The sequence below is a fragment of the Hemitrygon akajei genome, chromosome 17, assembly GCF_048418815.1.
Source record: "Hemitrygon akajei chromosome 17, sHemAka1.3, whole genome shotgun sequence".
In the NCBI taxonomy this organism is placed as follows: domain Eukaryota; kingdom Metazoa; phylum Chordata; class Chondrichthyes; order Myliobatiformes; family Dasyatidae; genus Hemitrygon; species Hemitrygon akajei.
This window is the reverse complement of record NC_133140.1, coordinates 46,730,365-46,749,931: the sequence shown is the minus strand read 5'-3', so window position 1 is coordinate 46,749,931 and position 19,567 is coordinate 46,730,365. Positions and strand designations below refer to the sequence as shown.

The 19,567-nt window shown below is 41.6% G+C and overlaps 1 protein-coding gene across 7 annotated transcripts in view; it reads right to left on the bottom strand.

Annotated features, from left to right (window-relative positions):
- Window positions 1–19,567, bottom strand: part of znf423 (zinc finger protein 423) — a 383,906-nt gene that overhangs the window by 186,438 nt on the left and 177,901 nt on the right. For 6 of the 7 annotated variants that reach the window (XM_073070049.1, XM_073070050.1, XM_073070053.1 and 3 more), the window contains 2 exons: window positions 9,078–12,310; window positions 8,717–8,801 (listed from right to left, as the gene is read on the bottom strand). In XM_073070049.1, the coding sequence (XP_072926150.1) occupies window positions 8,717–8,801; window positions 9,078–12,310 (3,318 nt within the window). The remainder of the gene's footprint in view (window positions 1–8,716; window positions 8,802–9,077; window positions 12,311–19,567) is intronic. The other variant, XM_073070051.1, reaches the window with a different exon arrangement.

Genomic DNA, 19,567 nt, shown 5'->3' with positions numbered 1-19,567 from the left:
GATACCACAGAAAAACCAAACCACCCCTCAACTCAACAAAATCTTCAATGATGTTGCTATGGTGTCCTCAAAATAACTTGCAGGATTATGGGGGGAAATGGAAGCAAATTAGATTCATGAAATTGCTTTACTCAGAACTACTATAAACTGAATGGCCACCCTTCTCTTATGCTGTAATTCTGGAGTTTTAAGCCCATCCCACAAGCATGAAAATGGTAGCCACTGTAACAGAGATTTCACCCAATTCTTTACAACCAGAGCAGAAGTCTATACTTCTACTATCAAAGCTCAGGTTGCAAAATTAGACAGCTGTCTAAAGAGCACTGGATTATATTGCTTTGTGGGTGCTAGAGCACCACAGCAACCTATCCTACAGCAGATATCAAGGATGGCTATCACCTGGTCTTGGGAAAACAGCAGTGTCTCTGTGGAGTACAAATTTAGTAGCTAGTGCAAAGGACATGAGGTGAACATTTCTGTGGCAAGCACATAAAATACCAAGGTGCTTTTGCAAATGAAGTATCTTGGACAATTAAATATTTGAACAATGGTCAATCCCAGAAAATAACTGGGACATTGAATGAAATCATGAGAATTCATAATGGTCGTCAGGCAGTTACATGATACAAGGACAAGTCCTACAAACAGACTATAACCATCAGCAATACATTCTTATGGCCAATGCTACACACGTAGGATTCTTAAAGCATTTTGCTGTGCCTGAATATGGGATACTTAGCATAACATGTGTGCAATCTATCATTCCCAATATCTTTGGAAAACCTGTCAATTAAACTAATCTACAGGCAGTCCCCGGGTTATGTATGAGTTCCGTTCCTGAGTCCGTCTTTAAGTCAGATTTGTACGCAAGTCGGAACAAGTACTTCCGGTATTATTTAGCAACAGTTAGTCAAACGTTTGTCTTAGTATGTATATATTTTACCTGTCTATGCATATAAAACACTTAAGAAACGTATGTATTCCAATAATAAACCACTGCGTTGCTTAGTAATAATTGTAGCTTTCATTGGGGCAGGGCCTTTCACATGCTCCATTACTCTCACTTTATCAGTTATCCTTTAAAATTGTTCCGATTGTTGACCGACTGTAGCCTAACGCTTTTCCAATGACCAATGGCATTTCACCTCTTTCCAAACGCTTTATTATTTCCACTTTATTTTCAATCGCGATCGCTTCCCATCAACGGAACAGAAACACTGCAGGCGGTGGGTCCTGAGCTTTGCCAGCTCCTGAGGTCCGCTGGGTCCTAAGGACCACCGCACTGAAACAGGCTAAATGGGACAAGTGGGGGCTGTGCTAGGTTTGGATATTTGATCCTCCACAATATTCCGCATAGAAATTTAAACTGGAGGTGGCAGTGTTTTTTTTTTACGAGGCCGAGTTGTGCGCTCAACATCAACCCGGCACGGATGGTACGGGAGTCACTGGATCGACACCAACCCAGCACGGGAGTGGTCTGTCACTAAATCAAACTCGGGAACCTCCGTTCTCCAGTCCGGCGCTGATCTCACTGCACCACCAGCTGACTGGAATGGGGGTGGGGGGGGGGGGGCAGGGTCAGGATGAATCTTACTAAGAAAAATTTAAGCCAAATACAAAGTTAAACACTCAGCACAGTGTCAACGGCAACGACTTAAAATGGCAGACAGCGTCACGATCTGACTTAAAATGGCGGACAGCGTTCTCCTTCCTCGGTTCATAAGCACGAGTTGCCTGTAAGTCGGACGTTCGTAACTCGGGGTCTACCTGTATATCCCAAATTTGTCACTCTTCAGGAGAGAGGAGATAAGAGGAATAAACTGAAAGAATCATCAGGGAAGGACGTTCCTATCCTGAGTTACTTCTCACTTTACTTTTGACCTTCTCTGTGAAGTACAACTAAATTACCTATATCTTGGGGGATGAAAGGCAGCTTTGACACAGCAAAAAAAAAATCAGCCTAAGTGCAATCCTGCCGAGCCCAACAAGCTCTACTCTGAGTCAATACTCAACAACCTGCAGTAATGGATCATCTCTTCAAATTACACATGAATGTAGCTCTTTAGATCTAATTTATTGTGTGTGCCTCACACTTCTTTTTGCTAATTGAACATAAATGGTCTAATTTCACAAGGTAGGTGGCATATACCCATTTGATAAATAACTAGTATCGCCCCTCCTACCTTCAGGTTACCATCATCACTTGACTGAATTTTTCAATATGAGTGAAGCACATTGAAGGATATTGATTATAGGATGCACAGTGACACAGCTATTGGGACTGCTGCCTCAGAACTCCTGCAACCTGAGTTCAATTCTGACCTCGAGAGCTGCTGTGTGTCATTTGCACCTTTTTCATGTGACTGTGACTCAGTGTTCCAGTTTCTTAAGAGGTGCTAGTTAGTTAATTGAGTACTTTACATAGAACATAGAATAGTACAGCACATTACAGGCCCCTCGGCCCACAATGTTGTGCCGACCCTCAAACCCCGCCTCCCATCTAATTCCCCACCTTAAATTCCTCCATATACCTGTCTAGTAGTCTCTTTAAGCTATTGCTGATGCAATTAGGTGTAAAAAAATTAGGATGGGGTTAGCAGCTATGTGCAAGAAGAAAGGTCACCTAAAGTAAGAGGTGAATGGAATTGATGAGACTGCTTTGTGAGTCGGCATATATTCGATGGGCTGAATAGCCACCTTTCAGATTGTTAGGAAATTGGGTATGATTGTGGGTTTTGTACCAAATAAGTAAATTTAAATACTGGTGTTGAAAGGGAACATTTAGAATTCTGTCTCATGTAAGTGCTTCATTTAAGTCTTTGGCAACAATGGGCTTTCTAACTATGTTGAGCTAAAACAAGGGTGTATCAAGCTCTCATCATTGAGAGGATCAAGCTGGAGGGATCTCCCCAGTATCTGGCTGCTAATTACCACTATATACCTTTTCCTGTGCAATCATAAATGATGTGGAAGTATAAATCCGGAGAACACATACCAGTTCTCATTGAGGGATCAGCAGTGGAAAGTGCGAGCAGTTTCAAGTATTTGGATCTCAACATCTCTGAAGACCTATGTTGATGCAATCATAAAGAAGGCACACCAGTGGCTCGACCTCACTGGGAGCTTGAGGAAATTGGGTATGTCACCAAAGACTTTTGAAAATTTTTATTGATGCACCATGTAAAGCATTCTGACTGATCTTTTTTTTGATCCCTCCCTCTCCCAGTGTAGAATGCCCTCCTGCTTCAAATTATCCACCATTGTCCCTGTACCAAAAAACACCAAGGTAAATTTCCTGAACAACTGGCATCCTGTCGCACTCACCTCAATAATAAGCAGGTGCTTTGAGAGGCTGGTCAAGGACATCTGCAGCATGTTGCCACCCACACTGGACCCCTACAATTTGCCTACCTACACAACCGATGGATAGACGATGCAATAGCCACTGCTCTACATACCGTACTTACACATCTGGAGAAGAAGGATACCTATGCGAGAATGCTGTTCTTGGACGCCAACAGCAGCATTCAACACCAAAATTCCATCCAGGCTCAGCAGGAAGCCTTGACCCTGCCTTGTACAGCTGAATCCTGGACTTCCTGTCAGATCACCAACAGGTGGTAAGAATGAGCTCCCTCATCTCCATTCCTCTGACTCTCAACACAGGAGCCCCTCAAGGCTGTGTAGCAAGTTCCCTCCTTTACTCCCTGTATACCCATGACTGTGTTGCCACCCACAGCTCTAATCTGCTAACTAAATTTGTCAGTGACACTACATTGATTGGCCTAATCTCAAACAATAACGAGGTGGCCTACAGGGAAGAGGTCATCTCTCTGACACAGTGGTGTCAAGTAAACAACCTCTCCCTCAATGTCGCAAAAACGAAGGAGCTGGTTATGGACTACAGGAGGAATGGAAACAGGCTAACCTCCATTGACATCAATGGATCTGGAGTTGAGAGGGTAAACAGCTTTAAATTGCTTGGCATCCATATCGCTGAGGACTTCATGTGGTCTGTACACATCAGCTGTGTGGTGAAAAAGGCACAACAGTGCATTTTTCACCTTAGACGGTTGAGGAAGTTTGGTATGGGCCTCCAAATCCTCAGAACTTTCTACAGGGGCACAATCAAGAGCATCCTGACTGGCTGCATCACTGCCTGGTATGGGAACTGTACCTCCCTTAATCGCAGGATTCTGCAGAGAGTGGTGCAGATAGCCCAGTGCATCTGTAGTTGTGAAATTCCCATGATTGAGGACATTTACAAAGACAGGAGTGAAAAAAGGGACTGAAGAATCATTAGGGACCCAAGCCATCCCAACCATAAACTGTTCCAGCTGCTACCATACAGGAAACGGCACCACAGCATAAAAGCCAGGACCAGCAGGCTCCGGGACAGCTTCTTCCACCAGGCCATCAGACTGATTAACTCACCCTGAATTGAGTGTATTTCTATGACTATTCAAATTATTATAAATTATTATGATTGCACATTTAGACAGAGACATAACATAAAGGTTTTTACCCCTCATGTATGTGAAGGATGTAAGAAATAAAGTCAATTCAATTCAATTGATTGCATCACTGTCTGGTAGAGGCACCAATGCACAGGATCAGAAAAAGCTGCAGAGGGTTGGGGAGATGTACTCCCCACCATCAAGTACATTTATGACAGGCAATGCCTCAAGGAGGTGGTGTCCCTCACCATCCAGGACATGCCCTCTTCTCATTGCTACCATCCGGGAAGAGGCTTGAAGGCAAACATTTAACATTTTAGGAATACATTCTTCCCCTCTGTCATCAGATTTCTGAATGGACCATGAACCCATGAACTCTATCTTATTTTCTGCTCTCTTTCTGCGCTACTTATTTTTATATAGAAACACGGAAATCCTACAGCACAATACAGGCCCTTCGGCCCACAATGCTGTGCCAAACATGTACTTACTTCAGAAATCACCTCAGGTTATCCATAGCCCTCTATTTTTAAGCTCCATGTACCTATCCAGGAGTCTCCCATAAGACCCTATTGTATCCACCTCCATCACCGTCGTCAGCAGCCCATTCCACGCACTCACCACCCTCTGTGCAAAAAAACTTGCCCAACATCTCCTCTGTACCTACTTCCAAATTCTGCCCTCTCATGTTAGCTATTTCAGCCCTGGGAAAAAGCCTCTGACTATCCACATGATCAATGCCTCTCATTATTTATATATTTCTTATTGTAACATATGTATTTTTTAATGCATAGTACTGCACTGCTGCCACAAAACAACAAACTTCACGATATGTCAGTGATAATAAACCCGATTCCGATTCTGTACCCCATCTCCGCACCACTGGCTGTTCAACTTCAAGGAACAGCAAGCCTATCTAATTTCAATTTTACTTAACACAGTGCAAGTTTTAATAAATATGGGTAGAATCAGACTTATCATGGCAAATAAAATTGAAATCAGAAACACATCCATTCATTACCAGCAATGATTTAGTGGTAACAGTCTTGGTATAGTGCTCTAAAGTAAGCTCTAGTTAAGATATACGAGGGTGCAGTCTGAAGTGGCATTTCAGTACAGTCTGAGGGCTGAATTGTTCCACACTTTCAGGAGACTATTCAGCCCACGTCAGCTCTCGGAACTATTCCCTCAATCCCATACCTCTATTTATATTCACTTCACTATGCCCATTAACTCCTAGCACTCACACACACTGATAATTTACAATCCTGCCAACGGGCATACCCTTGGCATATCATGGGGTGCGGTGGGGGGGGAAGGGCACAGAACCAGAGCACCCAGGGGAAACCCAGGTGGAGACAGGGAGAATGTGCAAACTCCACACAAACAACCAAACACCCACAGTCAGAATTGGACCCTCTTTTCTGGTCGGTCCCCCGAAGAAGCAGTTCTACCAGCTTGGCCTTCCTTGCTGGAGACACTGACTTCCAGTTGCGATACTGGGGGTTCAGCTGCACTCTCACGTAGAAATACAGACTTATGGTGAGAAAGAGAAATGGTTGTTTCTTTGTTTATTCTTCAATATTTATTTCCAAAACACCACCATTGAAATAAACTACATATTTATTTATGGCAACGCTGTTCATGATGCCCGGCTCTGTGCAAACATTACCAGAAGTACTGGAGCACTGATTTTATAAGCTTTGAGGGTTTGTGGCATGAAAAGGCCATATAACCTCAAAACCTTTTTTCAATAGTCAGATTGTATTTGTACAAATCTCATTACATGTTTTGAACCTTTCTAAGAAAGTCATTAGTCATGGCTGTAGGAGATCATTCTGATTACTAATCAGCACCCTGATTCCAGGCATGGAGTCTCTCAAAGGGGATTAACAAATAATAATAGCATGCAGTTTTCTAGGCAGTGTACATTTGTATGCAGGGAAAAGGTGCTTACTACTGATATATTAATAGAATGAAAGGTTTTCCAATTCACAAAATTGAGGGGGCTGTCATATGGGGTTTGCAGTATGGGATTGCAACAGCAGTTTGCTCCTTAAGCCAGGGCACATCCACCTTAATCTTTCACCATTTCTCTGCTTTCCTGAAGTCTTTTTATGTAGTGCTGGATTGTACTCTGATTAATGTAACAAAAGTTGTCAGATACTACCTGGAAGATACAGTGCAAAGAAATTCAAAAGTCCAATGATTTGCAAAATGCTGTTTTTCCAAGATGAAGTGAGCTGGTCTTAAACTACTTGTTGACATAACTTTCCATTACTCGTGTATGGGGAGGTGATGCATTAGAATCACAATTTTCTAAGGCATTGATGATCAGTAAAATACCCTCTTGCTCTCTGGACTCTGTTGAGTAGGCATGCACACATAGAAATGAAGCATCCTCAATGATACTTCACTCTAAGTGGTTTCAATCTTACATGTTCCATTTTATCACTAAAACAAAGAAATTGAGGATTTTCCACTGGGAAACCCAAGTCCCTATTGCCAAACTGTACTATAAATACAACAGAAATAGCATAAAACTCCACACAGAGAACTCTAAAGCATTAAAGACTTCCAAATGCATAGGAAGTAATACTACCTTTCGCATGGGGCAACCAAAAAATGATCCTCTAAACAGCATCCACCCAAGCATATCAAGTTCATGTTCCCACTGTTCCTTATTGAAAAAAATCTGAAGTGATTCCCAGCAGACTTTAAAGAGGACCTGCAATTCGGTAGGCATACTCCACTCCACTCCATCTTGTTTTTTTGCCATCTAAGAATCAGACTAAAAAGTTACAGAATGCATTGGACTACAGACTGATTAATGCTGGGTTACTGACAGCATTGAAAAAGTTCCTAGATGAACATTTGAATTACTTAGGCACAGTAGGCTATGGAACAAGTGCTGGGAGATGGGATAAAGAGAAGGGTGTTCACTGGTCAGCATGGATGGATTAGGCTAAATGGACTGTTTCCATGTTATATGCTGCGACTCAATGACTCTAAAAACTCATTTTAATGCACTACTAAGATAAGTAAGTTCCATTTATTGTACACTTTATTTCTTACACAATTCTTCATTTGAACACTTATTTAAATTATACTTTGTCAACATATTATTTTCAAGCAAACCAACCATAAAGTACAATAACTTAACATATATATTTTGTGCTTTGTTGTAGTAGAAAGTATGTCAGGTTTGTATACAATTGAATCCACATTGATTGACTTATCAATGCAAAAACACCAAAGTCCTAAACCATTGCATTCTATTTCAAAATATGTTCCCAATGTCTTAATCACTTCTTTACCCTGCCTTTCATAGTCTTATTTTGCTATAATGCATTTCATATGTAACAGTTCTCCAATATCTCCTGCAACTGAACATAATCACACCACTCCACTGTGGATGTGGTGAAAGTGTGGTAGGGATGTGGTGGTCAAGTAAAGTTGACATCATGTGAACTTTTTTCTGAATACCACCAGCAGACTCCTATATAACAATCAAAGAGTTTTCCTTTCCCTTGCATTTGAACAGCCAATTATAGTTCATGCACAATACTCCCAAAGGAGATCAGCAAACTTAGGCCTGAAATGGAAACTAAACTATTAGCTTTTCAGTTGTTAACTACTGAGCTATCAGAACATCTTCCACACATTTGCATTTAGTGTTTGCCTTGTCAGTATTTATTGTGTGGTACATTGTGAGTGTTTACAGAGAAATTAAACATTGTATTTGGGAAATTCTTTACATCAGCTCTTGTTGTTGCCATAATTGTTTAAGTAAAAACTTGAATAAAACAAATGACAGGGCTCCTTCAGCTATTGTTCTGACAAGGCAGCAATTGTAAAATCACAGCCAGTTAAATAAAAACCTTCAGACAAAGCTTCAAAGAAATTCTAAAGCTTGTATTAAAATTCAGAAGGGTGCAACACCAGAAAACTGACAATTTTGAAAGTAGCCTGTACTTCTAGCTATAGCTATGCAAACACAAGTTATTTTTAAAAAAGCTTCTTAACAGAATATTCAGCAAAGTTAAAAGTTTGTGAAGCTCAGTCCTACCACATTGCCACAGCTCTACCTAAAGTAGGATCCATAGAATGCCCATACCTGCCATTTCAAACCACAATGTAACAGTTACTGCTCTCAGTTCTTCAACAATTCAGCTAACTTACTGGCGTAACCCTACACTGAGACAACTTTAAAATTATTAACTTATTTTAATAGATAAAATAAAAACATTTTTTCTTACCAATCATATGATTTGCAACATGTATCTGTATTTCCCGTTCAGTCTCAAAAGTCATCTGGCACTTAATGCATTGGTATGTCTTCTTCTGTCCAATAATTATAAGATGAAAGGGATTATTATTTATTGTGGTGCACTAAGTTATTGTGTAAAACAATTTAAATTAATACAAAATGAAATTATCAATTCTAATCAATGTGAAATCACATTGTTACCTAAGGTACAGTAAAAATATACACTAAGTGAACTCAACAAACCTCAAGATTTATCATGCTTACATGTCTTATACAGTTCTTCTTAGCACTATGCTAGCATAAAATTATTATTTATATGCCAACTGTACAAATACATTTAATTTTCTTACCCTGGGAGCCGGTGATGCCTGGGATGACTTTTTCTGGCTACTTGTCTCTGGCGTCATTTCCCTATGGTCTATCTGGATATGACTCTCCAGATCTTCCACAGTTTCAAACTTAACTGCACAATCAGGACACCGAAGGTTGGCACTGGTTCTTTCATTGGTTTCCTGCTGAACTACATTTGCAGACTGACCATTTGTACTTCTGTTCATGCAACCTGCACACAAGCCATATGGCAAACCATTGATGTCAAGTTTCACCAAGTCCTGTTTGCTTCTAAACTCCTTCAGGCATAAAGCACACTTGTAGAGCCTCTGATGACTCTGGTTACTTGGAGACGATGATGCAGAGTTCCCTGACAGTTTCTGCATGTGGAATGTTCCGTGAATTTTCAGCTCAAGAGTAGACGTAACTGTCTGCATGCAAACTACACAGCGGAAACCCGTCAGGGAGTTTCTCAGGTCTGGATGCATCTGACAATGCTCGATAAATTCCTCTTCACTCTGCAGTGGCATTTTGCAAATTCTGCAAGTTCCCGTATCAAGACTTTTGCTGTGGGTGACCTTGTGCTCAGTCAGTGTTAGAAGTGAAGGGAATCTCTCACCACAAATGGGACACATGTAGTGTTTTGCAGGTCCACGATGGGTCTGCATGTGCTCTCGGAGACCACTCTCTGAAAAAAAAGTCCTTGCACAGATGTTGCATTTATGGCTTCCGGTTATGAATTCGGCCTTTTTCCGTGAACAATCATCTTCTCCAGGTCGAATGTTGTGGTCTCTCAACCTGTGATTCTGGAGAAGCACCTCCATAGTATATGCTGCACCACAGATATCACAGCCGTACATGGGCTCTGAGGCATCAATATCATCTTCACTAGCTTCATGGCTGTTTAGAGCTTCCTGGTTCTTCATCAGTATGTTCTGCAAGTCAGTATCCACTCTCTTATTGCATGGTGCAATGCCATTTGCTGTACCATTCTGGTTATTGTTGTCAAATACGCAATGTTTCTCTCTTAAGTGCTTTTCTAGTAAAATAATGGCATGGAAGGCCTTACTGCAAAATTTACAGTTGTATTTTTTGCTGTGTGTTGTGATATGGCATTGTAGTTCTACTTCAGTACTGAATGTATCACCACAGAATATGCATTTGCGACCTTTAGCTGGATTGCCTAGATGGCTATGCTTGACGTGAAGCTGAAGATCTGCCTCCTTTCGAAAATCCCAATTACAGGCTGTGCAGCGATACATTTTCTTTTCATTACTGTGTTTCACAGCCAAATGCACTTGTATGGAAACCTTGGAATCGAACACTTCTTGGCACAAAGTGCAGTGGTACAGCACAAAAGTATGCATATCCAACAAGTGCTTCTGCAGATCATCCACTGAGGAAAATTGCTTGTCACAGCTCTCACAGACATAATGAGTTGATGTTGTCATGTAGTGTATGGTAAGATGTTGTAAAAGGCTCTCTTGAGAATCAAAATCCTCTTTGCATTGAGGACATGACTGCTTCCTCAGAAGAATTTCCAAATGTGACTTCAAATGGCTTTGGAAACTTTCAAATGAGGAGAACTTAAGGTCACATTGGTTGCATGGATATTCGCCATTTGATAGGGAAGGTACACTTGCTGACAATCTCTGCCTTTTAGGAGAAGATACCTCTGCATCAGAAGAAACAGGACTTTGCTCTGACTTTGATTTTCGGCCACTGTTTGCTAATGGAATGTTCTTATGGTTTTCCTTGATATGTTTTGTGAGCTTAAGGATGGTGCCAAAAATGGGTGAATTGGTACAGTAAGGACAAGAGTAAACTTCCATGAAGGACTGTGTTGCCTGTAATACAGGTGACTCTAGCTTTGGATTTCCTACATTACAGTGAGCTTGCTGAATGTGTTCTGTAAGTGAAGATTCTGTCAGGAATCCCAATGAGCAATGAGAACAGAAGAAAGTATGGTTTCCATCTTGAGAAAGTGTGTTTGGGACACAATGTGAAATTCGTATATGTTCCTGCAAACTATTTAGCTCTGCAAACATCTCTGGACAATAGTTGCAGTGAAATGTAGATGCGCTGGTAAACTGCATTACTGGAAAAACATTATTTTTGTGTACTTTCCGGACATGCTCATTTAAATTATACAAAGTGGGAAGGGAATCAAGGCAGAACTGGCATGTATGACTTTGTTGAGGTTTATCCGAGTGAATGGTTTTTAAATGAATTTCTAGGACAGCCAAACTACTAAAATCACGCTTAGAACAATACGGACAGCTATAGGTGACTTTTGGTGACCAAGAGTTTTGCCTTCCTTCTCTTTCCAAAGATCCTGAAGATTTTCTCTGACTTCTGGATGGCTTTAGAGTTGAATCAGGTGTGGAACCACGTTCTACTGAAGCACTAGAATCAGGAGTTGTGCTACTCATTGAAGCAGCACTTCCTGTAGCAGGATCAGGACTTATGCTATGATTACTGGAATCTGGTTGCCTATGGCTATCCAAGTGGCAATAGACCTCTTCTACTGTAGTAAACTGTTCTGGGCACATTGGGCATTTATGTTTCTTATTCCCGTGGGCTAGATCAATGTGACTGATTAATGCATTTTCTTCAGCAAATACTTCAGGGCAATGGATGCACTGCAACTCTGCTTTCTCACAAATCTGTGGGTGATTAGTTGCCATATGTTTTTCTAAGTCTTCAGCTTGATTAAATGTCTCATCGCAATAATCACAGACAACATCTTCCTTCTTCATCTCCTTCTCGAGCTTAGCAACATGATCTTTGTTCTTCTTATGGGCCTGCATGTGACTTTGTAACGAACTAGTAGAAGAAAACCCACGCTTGCAAATTGTACATTTGAATGGCTTACTTGAGCTGTGAGTTTTCAAGTGGATCTTGAGATGATCACTGCGAGAAAAAGCTGCCTCACACTCATGACAGTGGTACTTTTTGTCTCCAGTGTGAAGTTTGATGTGACGGTCACGGCTTCGTTTATGTTTGAATAAACGGCTGCAAAATGTGCACTTGAACGGAAGTTTGTCACTGTGGATTTGCTCATGCCTCTTAAGATAACTCAAACGGCTGAAAGATTTGTCACAAAATTGGCATGGATAAGGCAAACCAGTCCCTCCTTCTTCATCCACAAGGCCAAGATCACAGCCCTCTCCTAACATCTGAGAAGGTGACGCAACATCTTTACTGGAGGGAGATGAAGCCACCCATGATACTTGTGGGTCATCATCACCATCTGCAGAGAAAAGGAAAATAAAGGATTTAATTCCCAATTGTGGAAGAATATGGGCAAATTATTTTTAGAACATGATGCTTTATTACATAAGAAACATAACTACGCACACAACTACATGTCAGCATGAGCAAATGAAAAAATTAACTCCATCAAATAATATACAAACTTCCATGGTGAGGTACTCAGCTTTCTAAACATTTTATCCACAATCATGCCATCCCAAGTAGTTTGTTAGTGGGATGAAGCTGATTTTCATGTTAATACAAAAATGTTTAGGTTTTACCACACCTGTACTTTCTACAGATGATTGTGCACAGGAACTAGATCTCAATGCCAACAAATGTTCCTGAAGCCATAACTTTCAGTTCTCCGTCTCTCATAAAAGTCTTAATTCTATTCAGCCCTCTTCCAAATGACATCAGTTAATGATGTGACCACAAAGTTTTGGCTAGTAACCAAATTCTCAAAGCACATGAAAATTGGTTAAAGTGGTAAGGCCGTGAAATGTTAAATTACTTCCAAGGATAATCTTTGGCCTTCATTTTAAATATCAAACAGATAACTTCTATTTAATATAACCACCTATCCAGACAAAAAACTTCACATGCTTAAGCACAATAAATCCCCAAACTATCTCTCTTCCACGGCTGTTGAAAATACTAGCCCTATATGCTCCCTAGTGATTTTAACAGCAGCATTGTTTGACCTTTATTGTCAATGATCAAATCATTTTGCAGGCACTTACAGTAAATTTAATAAATATACCACATGAGCCTATTTTAGATTAAAATATTTGGCTAATTTAGAAAGACATATGATCCCTTGCAATCGTAAACCATTATTACTAACAGAATCCAGAGTTCAACAGAATGTAAAAAGCACTTTAAGTGGATTAAGGTCATTAAAAAGTAGTAATCCTCTAGAATAAGCTTTTGCAAGCACTGCAGCATAGAGCTTGTGGGCTTTTGAATGCTTTCTCAATATCCTTATGAGGAAACTGGCAACAAAGGATGTTACCATTTAACATTTGTAATGAAACATATTCACACTATAGCATGTCTGTGTACATTCTTATTTGTCTGTTTATATCCAGATAAAGTGGCAAGACTTTGATCAACATTGCAATGGTCTAACCACCACTACAAGTGAAAAGATTACCTACTTGGACCATTGTGACAACTGACTTCAGTTATGGATACTAGCAGATTATAGATGTCAATGTAAAAAATATTTTAAAAAGTAATTAAATCTTGAAGTGGTATTAACCAAGTTATTTGCTTTGGTGACGTTAAATAAGGTAGTAATTGGAGGTCCCATGATAGCATAGCGGTTAGCGCAACATTATCACAGCTCGAGGCGTTCTGCAGTTGAAAGTTCAATTCCCGTGCCATCTGTAGGAGTTTTTACTTCCCCTTGAACCATATGAGATTCCTCCGGGTGTTCCAGTTTCCTACCAAGGTCCACAGCCATACCAGTTAGTAGGTTAACTGGTCATTGTAAATTGTCCTGTGATTAAGTTAGTGTTGAATAAGTGAGTTGCTAGGCAGTGCGGGTCATTGGGCCAGTAGGGCCTGTTCCTGTATCTCTAAAATAAATATCCATATATAAACATATTAGGCTTGGACACCCAGGATAGTAGCACATTTCCTCAAAAAAGTGCAACAGAATCCTAGAATCTGAGATATTAGTGTGTGAGAGTGAGAGTGTGAGAGTGAGAAAGAAAATAATTCCTCAACTATTATATGGCCTTGAAAGTATAAGTTTTTGACGGAGGCAACACATTGAACTGAGCTATGGCAGACAGAAAACCCTCATTTAAGCCCCATTACTCCTGCAATAATGATTAGTCACCATATAGTTTTTCCCAAGCATTAAGATAATACAATTTTTGTTTGCAACTTAATTACCCATGACATGTGCAATTAGTCAAAACAAATGCATTTCCAAAACAAGTCAATGATTACTGTACCTATTCTGGCGACAAAACATGCATGTATAATGAAATACTTACCTAATTACTGATAACAGGAATATGGCAGGACTAATGACAATCCAACGTTATCAGAACCTTTGTAGAGTTGACATATAGGTGCAGTATATAAAGCCTTTTAGTAAATTCTCAATTATACTACTTTTACCCTGTAAAGCTTGTCAAGTAACTGCAATTATGCTACATTTTTACATCTTAATTAAATCATTTTCAGGTGTGCACCAAGTGTGAGAAATGACAGCATAACTAAGTTATCCAAGCATGTCAAACCAAACCAGTATGAAACTTCATCCAAGAGACCATTTGCAGCCCAGTGCAAAACCTCATTAAAAAGTGTCCTGCCAGCTGGTCAGAATGACCTTAATCTGCACTGCAAAGTAGATTAGTGTCACAGGTGGCAGCTACCAGCCTCATAGCAATAGTTAACTGCAGCCATGAACAATTGGGGCTGCTGAGGGTTCATCCATGCTTGAATGGAGTGCACCTCTAAGAAGCACGATGCAGCAGTTTGCAGAACCACTTCAAATACTAGAACTTGAATTTAAATAGTGCCTTTTAAAAAGCAGAAAAATGTAGTTAAGAGATTGCCTGGACAAACTCTGACAATTATATGAAGAGATATGACAAGTGACCAAAAGCTTGATTAAAGAACAGATTTTAAGAAAGGCATTTTTGAATTATTTTCAAAAGTTTCAAACCACAACAATGATTAAAACTGAGGTTGTGCAAATGACCAGAAATGGGTGAAAACAATGCTGCGAGGACTGTAAGGCTAAAGAGAAGTAGAAAGATCAAGGGAAATGGCTCTGGGCCCTAAACAAACATTGGAAGCATTGGCTCATTATTGTCACATGCATTGAATTACAGTGGAAAAACTTGCGCTTGCATGCCATGCAGACAGATCGTGCTGTACATTAGTACATTCAGGTAGTAAAAAACAGCAAAATGCAGAGTACAAATTATACTGTAGCAGTATAGAGAAATGTGCAGTGCATGTGAACAAATGAAGTGCAAGGGCTACAATGGGGTTGACTGGGTGATCATTTTTCATCTACAACATATGAGAGGTCTATTCAAGAATCTCATAACAGTGCAAGAGTAGGGTCAGACCACACCTGCTGGAGTGGGGTCATTGGGAAATACTGCAACAACAAGTCTTCTACTACTTCAGACAAGTGCCCAACAAGAAATATTTATCACTAACACTGCCTTCCAGTTCCCGCCCATAACAGAACTTTGTGGATATACCCAAGCTCTAAGCACTTACATTTAATTGATTGTGTCGTCATCAGGAAGAGACACAGTAAGGGTGACAAAAATCTATGTGTGGCACTGAATGCTGAACAGATCACCCTCTCGTCGTTTCTAAACTGAACATCCATATCCAGCCTAGAAGAGGCCCATGAGGAATGAAAGCCCCAAGACAGTTGAATGTCTCCAAACAGAAAGGCAGCGACATAACACAATTTTTTGTTGACCACCGAGAAGACCATTGAAACTCCACCCCTCTAGATAATCAGAATAGAAACTGCTTGTTCAAGCCTTTGAGAAATGATTTCCAACATTCTAACAGAGATTCTGAGAATCAAAAGCCACATGGGCTGGATTGATGAAAACTGTGATGAGAAACCACATCTCCACAAGCTTTCCTCAGCCCATAAGCCCATCTCAAAGAATGCCTTCAATAACATACAGCACAATCTGCGCCAGATGCATGATTTCTAGCTGAGCATTAACACTGAGGAGATCCAGGCAGGTATGAATTAAAGACCCTACACTGCACTAAAAGAAGTTTATGGCCCCAAGTCATGAGGATCATCCTCTCTCCTTAGTGCTTATGGGAACACGCTGATCACGGGCAAAGAGAAAACTCTTCATAGGTGGGCTGAGTTCTAAAATACCTCAACTACAAATGATGAAGCCATCAATCACCTGCCCAAAGTACCTGTCAATGAAGCACTGGATGTTCCATTGACCTTTGCCGAGACCCAGAAGCGATACATCAGCTCCCCAGCAGCAAAGTGCCTGGATCAGGTGCAATACCTGCTGAGACCTACAAGGAAGGTGGTCTGGTGCTAACAGAAAAACATCCGTCAGCTCTTCCAATTCCTGTGGCAGCAAGAGACAATTCGACAGGCATTTAAAGATGCATCCATTATTCACCTGCATAAGTACTAGGGGCACCAACCGTCCTGCGACAACTATTGGGGAATATCCTTGCTATTGCAAGCAAGATCTTCGTCACGCTTCTTCTCAACAGTCTCACATCACATCTTGACCCGGGGCTCCTACTAGAACCAGTGTGAGTTCCGAAGAGAGCATGGGACAATTAATACAGTGCTTGCTGCAAGGCAGATGCAAGTGAAATGCCAAAAACAAAATGCTGACCTGTTCTCCTGCAGTCGATCTCACTAAGGCCTTCAACACTTAGCAGAGAAGGTCTATGGAAGATCACGGCGAAGCACAGATGCCCAAGGAAATTCATCACTATGATGCAGCAATCCCACAATGACGTGCAAGCTAGAGTTCAGGACAATGGTGAGACATCTGAGCCCTTCCCTGTTTCAAACAAGATCAAGCAGGGCTGCATCTTGGTGCCCATGTTACTCAGTCTTGTGTTTTCTGTCACATTGAATAATGCCTTTGGAGACGGCGACGTAGGCATCAGCATCAAATTCTGCATTGATAGGAAACTATTCAATCTCAAGAGGCTCCAAGCAAAAACTAAGGTTATGGCAGACATCATTAGAAACTTCCTTTTTGCTGATGACTGTGCCCTGAACGTTGGTTCAAAAGACAATATGCAGCACTGTGTCGACAAGTGTTCTGATCCATGTACCAACTTCGGCTTACCGTCAACACCAAGAAGACTGAAATAACGAATCAGCCATTTCCAGGGAATTCATACATTGACTCAAACATCACAATCAATGGTCCAAGACTAAACTCAGTGAACAGGTTCATGTTCCTTGGCAGCACGCTGTCCCAGAACATAGTCACTGATGTAAAGTAAATGTCAGGGTCGCCAAAGGCAACATGTGGACCAGAAGAAGCACAAATCTACAGATGAAGCTGAAGGTGTATTGGGCCACAGTATTTCCCACACTGCATTACAGCTGTAAAACATGGACAGGGTACCAACAGCATATCAGGAAACTGAACCATTTCCACAAAGTCTACCTCAGAAAGCTCCTCAACAGTACATGGCAAGACAGAATCCTTGACACTGAGGTACCTACCAAGGTAGGCATGCCCAGTATTTGCACCATCCTAATGCGGTCCCAGTTATGCTGTGCAGGTCACGTAGCTCATTTGCCATACTATCAGCTGCCTAAGAACTTTACAGTGAACTACAGAAAGAAAGCACTCCCGTGAAGGCCAAAGGAAATGCTCTAAAGACACCCTGAAAACATAACTAAAAGCTTATGGCATCAACCCACATACATGGGAACATATTGCCCAGGATTGGGTTGAATGGCAGCCTCCTTCCATAAGAATGTAGTGACACACGAGGCAGAATGAATAATTGCAGCAGACAGAGGCCGGCCAGCGACGCTGAACTCAACGTGGTTGCCATCTTTTGTCCATATTGCCATTTGTGGGAATGGAACCCACTCTCGGGGTGTCACAACTGGTTGTTATGTCATATGTCAAGGGTGCGGCCTATGAGTTCCGCTTGTCTTTGGAGGCCTAGGATCTCGGGACTCTGGAGACGGGTTGATCGAAGGTCGGTGTCCCGGACCAGTGGGTCATGGGAGCTGGAAGATCATTGGCTGTGTGCCCAGAGACCTAAAATATTTGGACACAGAGCTCGGAAAAAGCAGCACAACAGACTTTTAACATTGTAAACTAGCTAGTTGTTTGTTACATCTCCCCTCTTGCTGTGAAACGGAGACATTTCTTTCTCCCTTATTAGGGAGAGAGAGAACCTGTGGTATGTTGAATACCGGGTCTTTGGAGTACTGTACTGCAAGTCCGTGTCTTTGCTGCACACTTGAGTGCTCGGTGGCGGGTGGGGGGGGGGGGTGGGGGGGTGGGGAGAGGGATTGTTGCTTGCTGCCACTTATGTGCGGGAGGAAGGGGAGCTGGGAGGGGACTTTGGGGTTCTAACATTTAACTGCCATTTATTCTTTGGGGCGCTCCTCTGTTTTCGTGGATGGTTGTGAAGAAAAAGCATTTCAGGATGTATACCTGAAATAAATATACCTTTGAAACCTTTGAACTTTTCGAGCATGGTCTGACCTCTCCAGTCATCTGCTTGGACAAGCATCACGCAGGTTCTAAGTAAGTTTCTGGTAAGTTTTTTTTTGTTAGTACAGAGTGCACTGAGAATGGGTCCAGAGATAGTGACATGTTCCTTGTGTGAGATGTGGGAACTTTGGGGGGGGGGGGGGGGGGTGATAGATAGGAGCTATAGAGAGGTAGTAACACCTAAGTAACAGGAGGCAGGTACCTGGATGATTGTCAAGAGATAGAAAGGGAATAGGCACCCAGCACAGAGAACCCTGTGTCCGTTTCTTTCAATAATAAGTATACCGTTTTGGATATTTTTGGAGGAAATGACATACCAGGGAGAAGCTACAATGAGCAAGTCTCTGGCACTGAGTCTGGATCTGTATGGCTCAGAAGGGAAGTGGGGGTGGGGGGGGGAACGATAGGTGAGCTGTAGTGATAGGAGATTCATTGGTTAGGAGAATAGAAAGCAGATTCTGTGGATGAGAACAAGATTCCCAGATAGCTTGTTACCTCTTGACTGCCAGGGCTAAGGACAACTCAGATTAAGTCCACAGCATACTTAAGTGGGAAGGTGAGCGGCCAGAAGTTGTGGTCCACATCGGTATCAATGACATGACTAGGATGGGTGATGAGGTCCTGCGAAGTGAGTTCTGGGAGTTGGGTGCTAGTTTAAAGGACAGGACCTCCAGGATTGTGCTCTCAGAATTACTACCCACACCACTTGCTGGTGAGGCTAGAAACTGTAAGGTCAAACAGGCCAATACATATCTAAATAGTTGGTACAGGAGGGACAGCTTCAGATTTTTGAATCATTGGGCTCTCTTCCAAGAAAGGTGGGACCTGTACAGAGAGACAGTTTACACCTGAACTGGAGAGGGACTAATATCCTGGTGGGAAGGTTTGCCAGTGCTGCATGGGTTGGGGGGTGTTAAACTAGATTTGCAAAGGGATGGGAATCAAGAGTATCCATAGTGGAGTGGCTGTGGAGAAAGATGTTGTTAAGCCTACATACAAGGTTGAACATGGTGGGA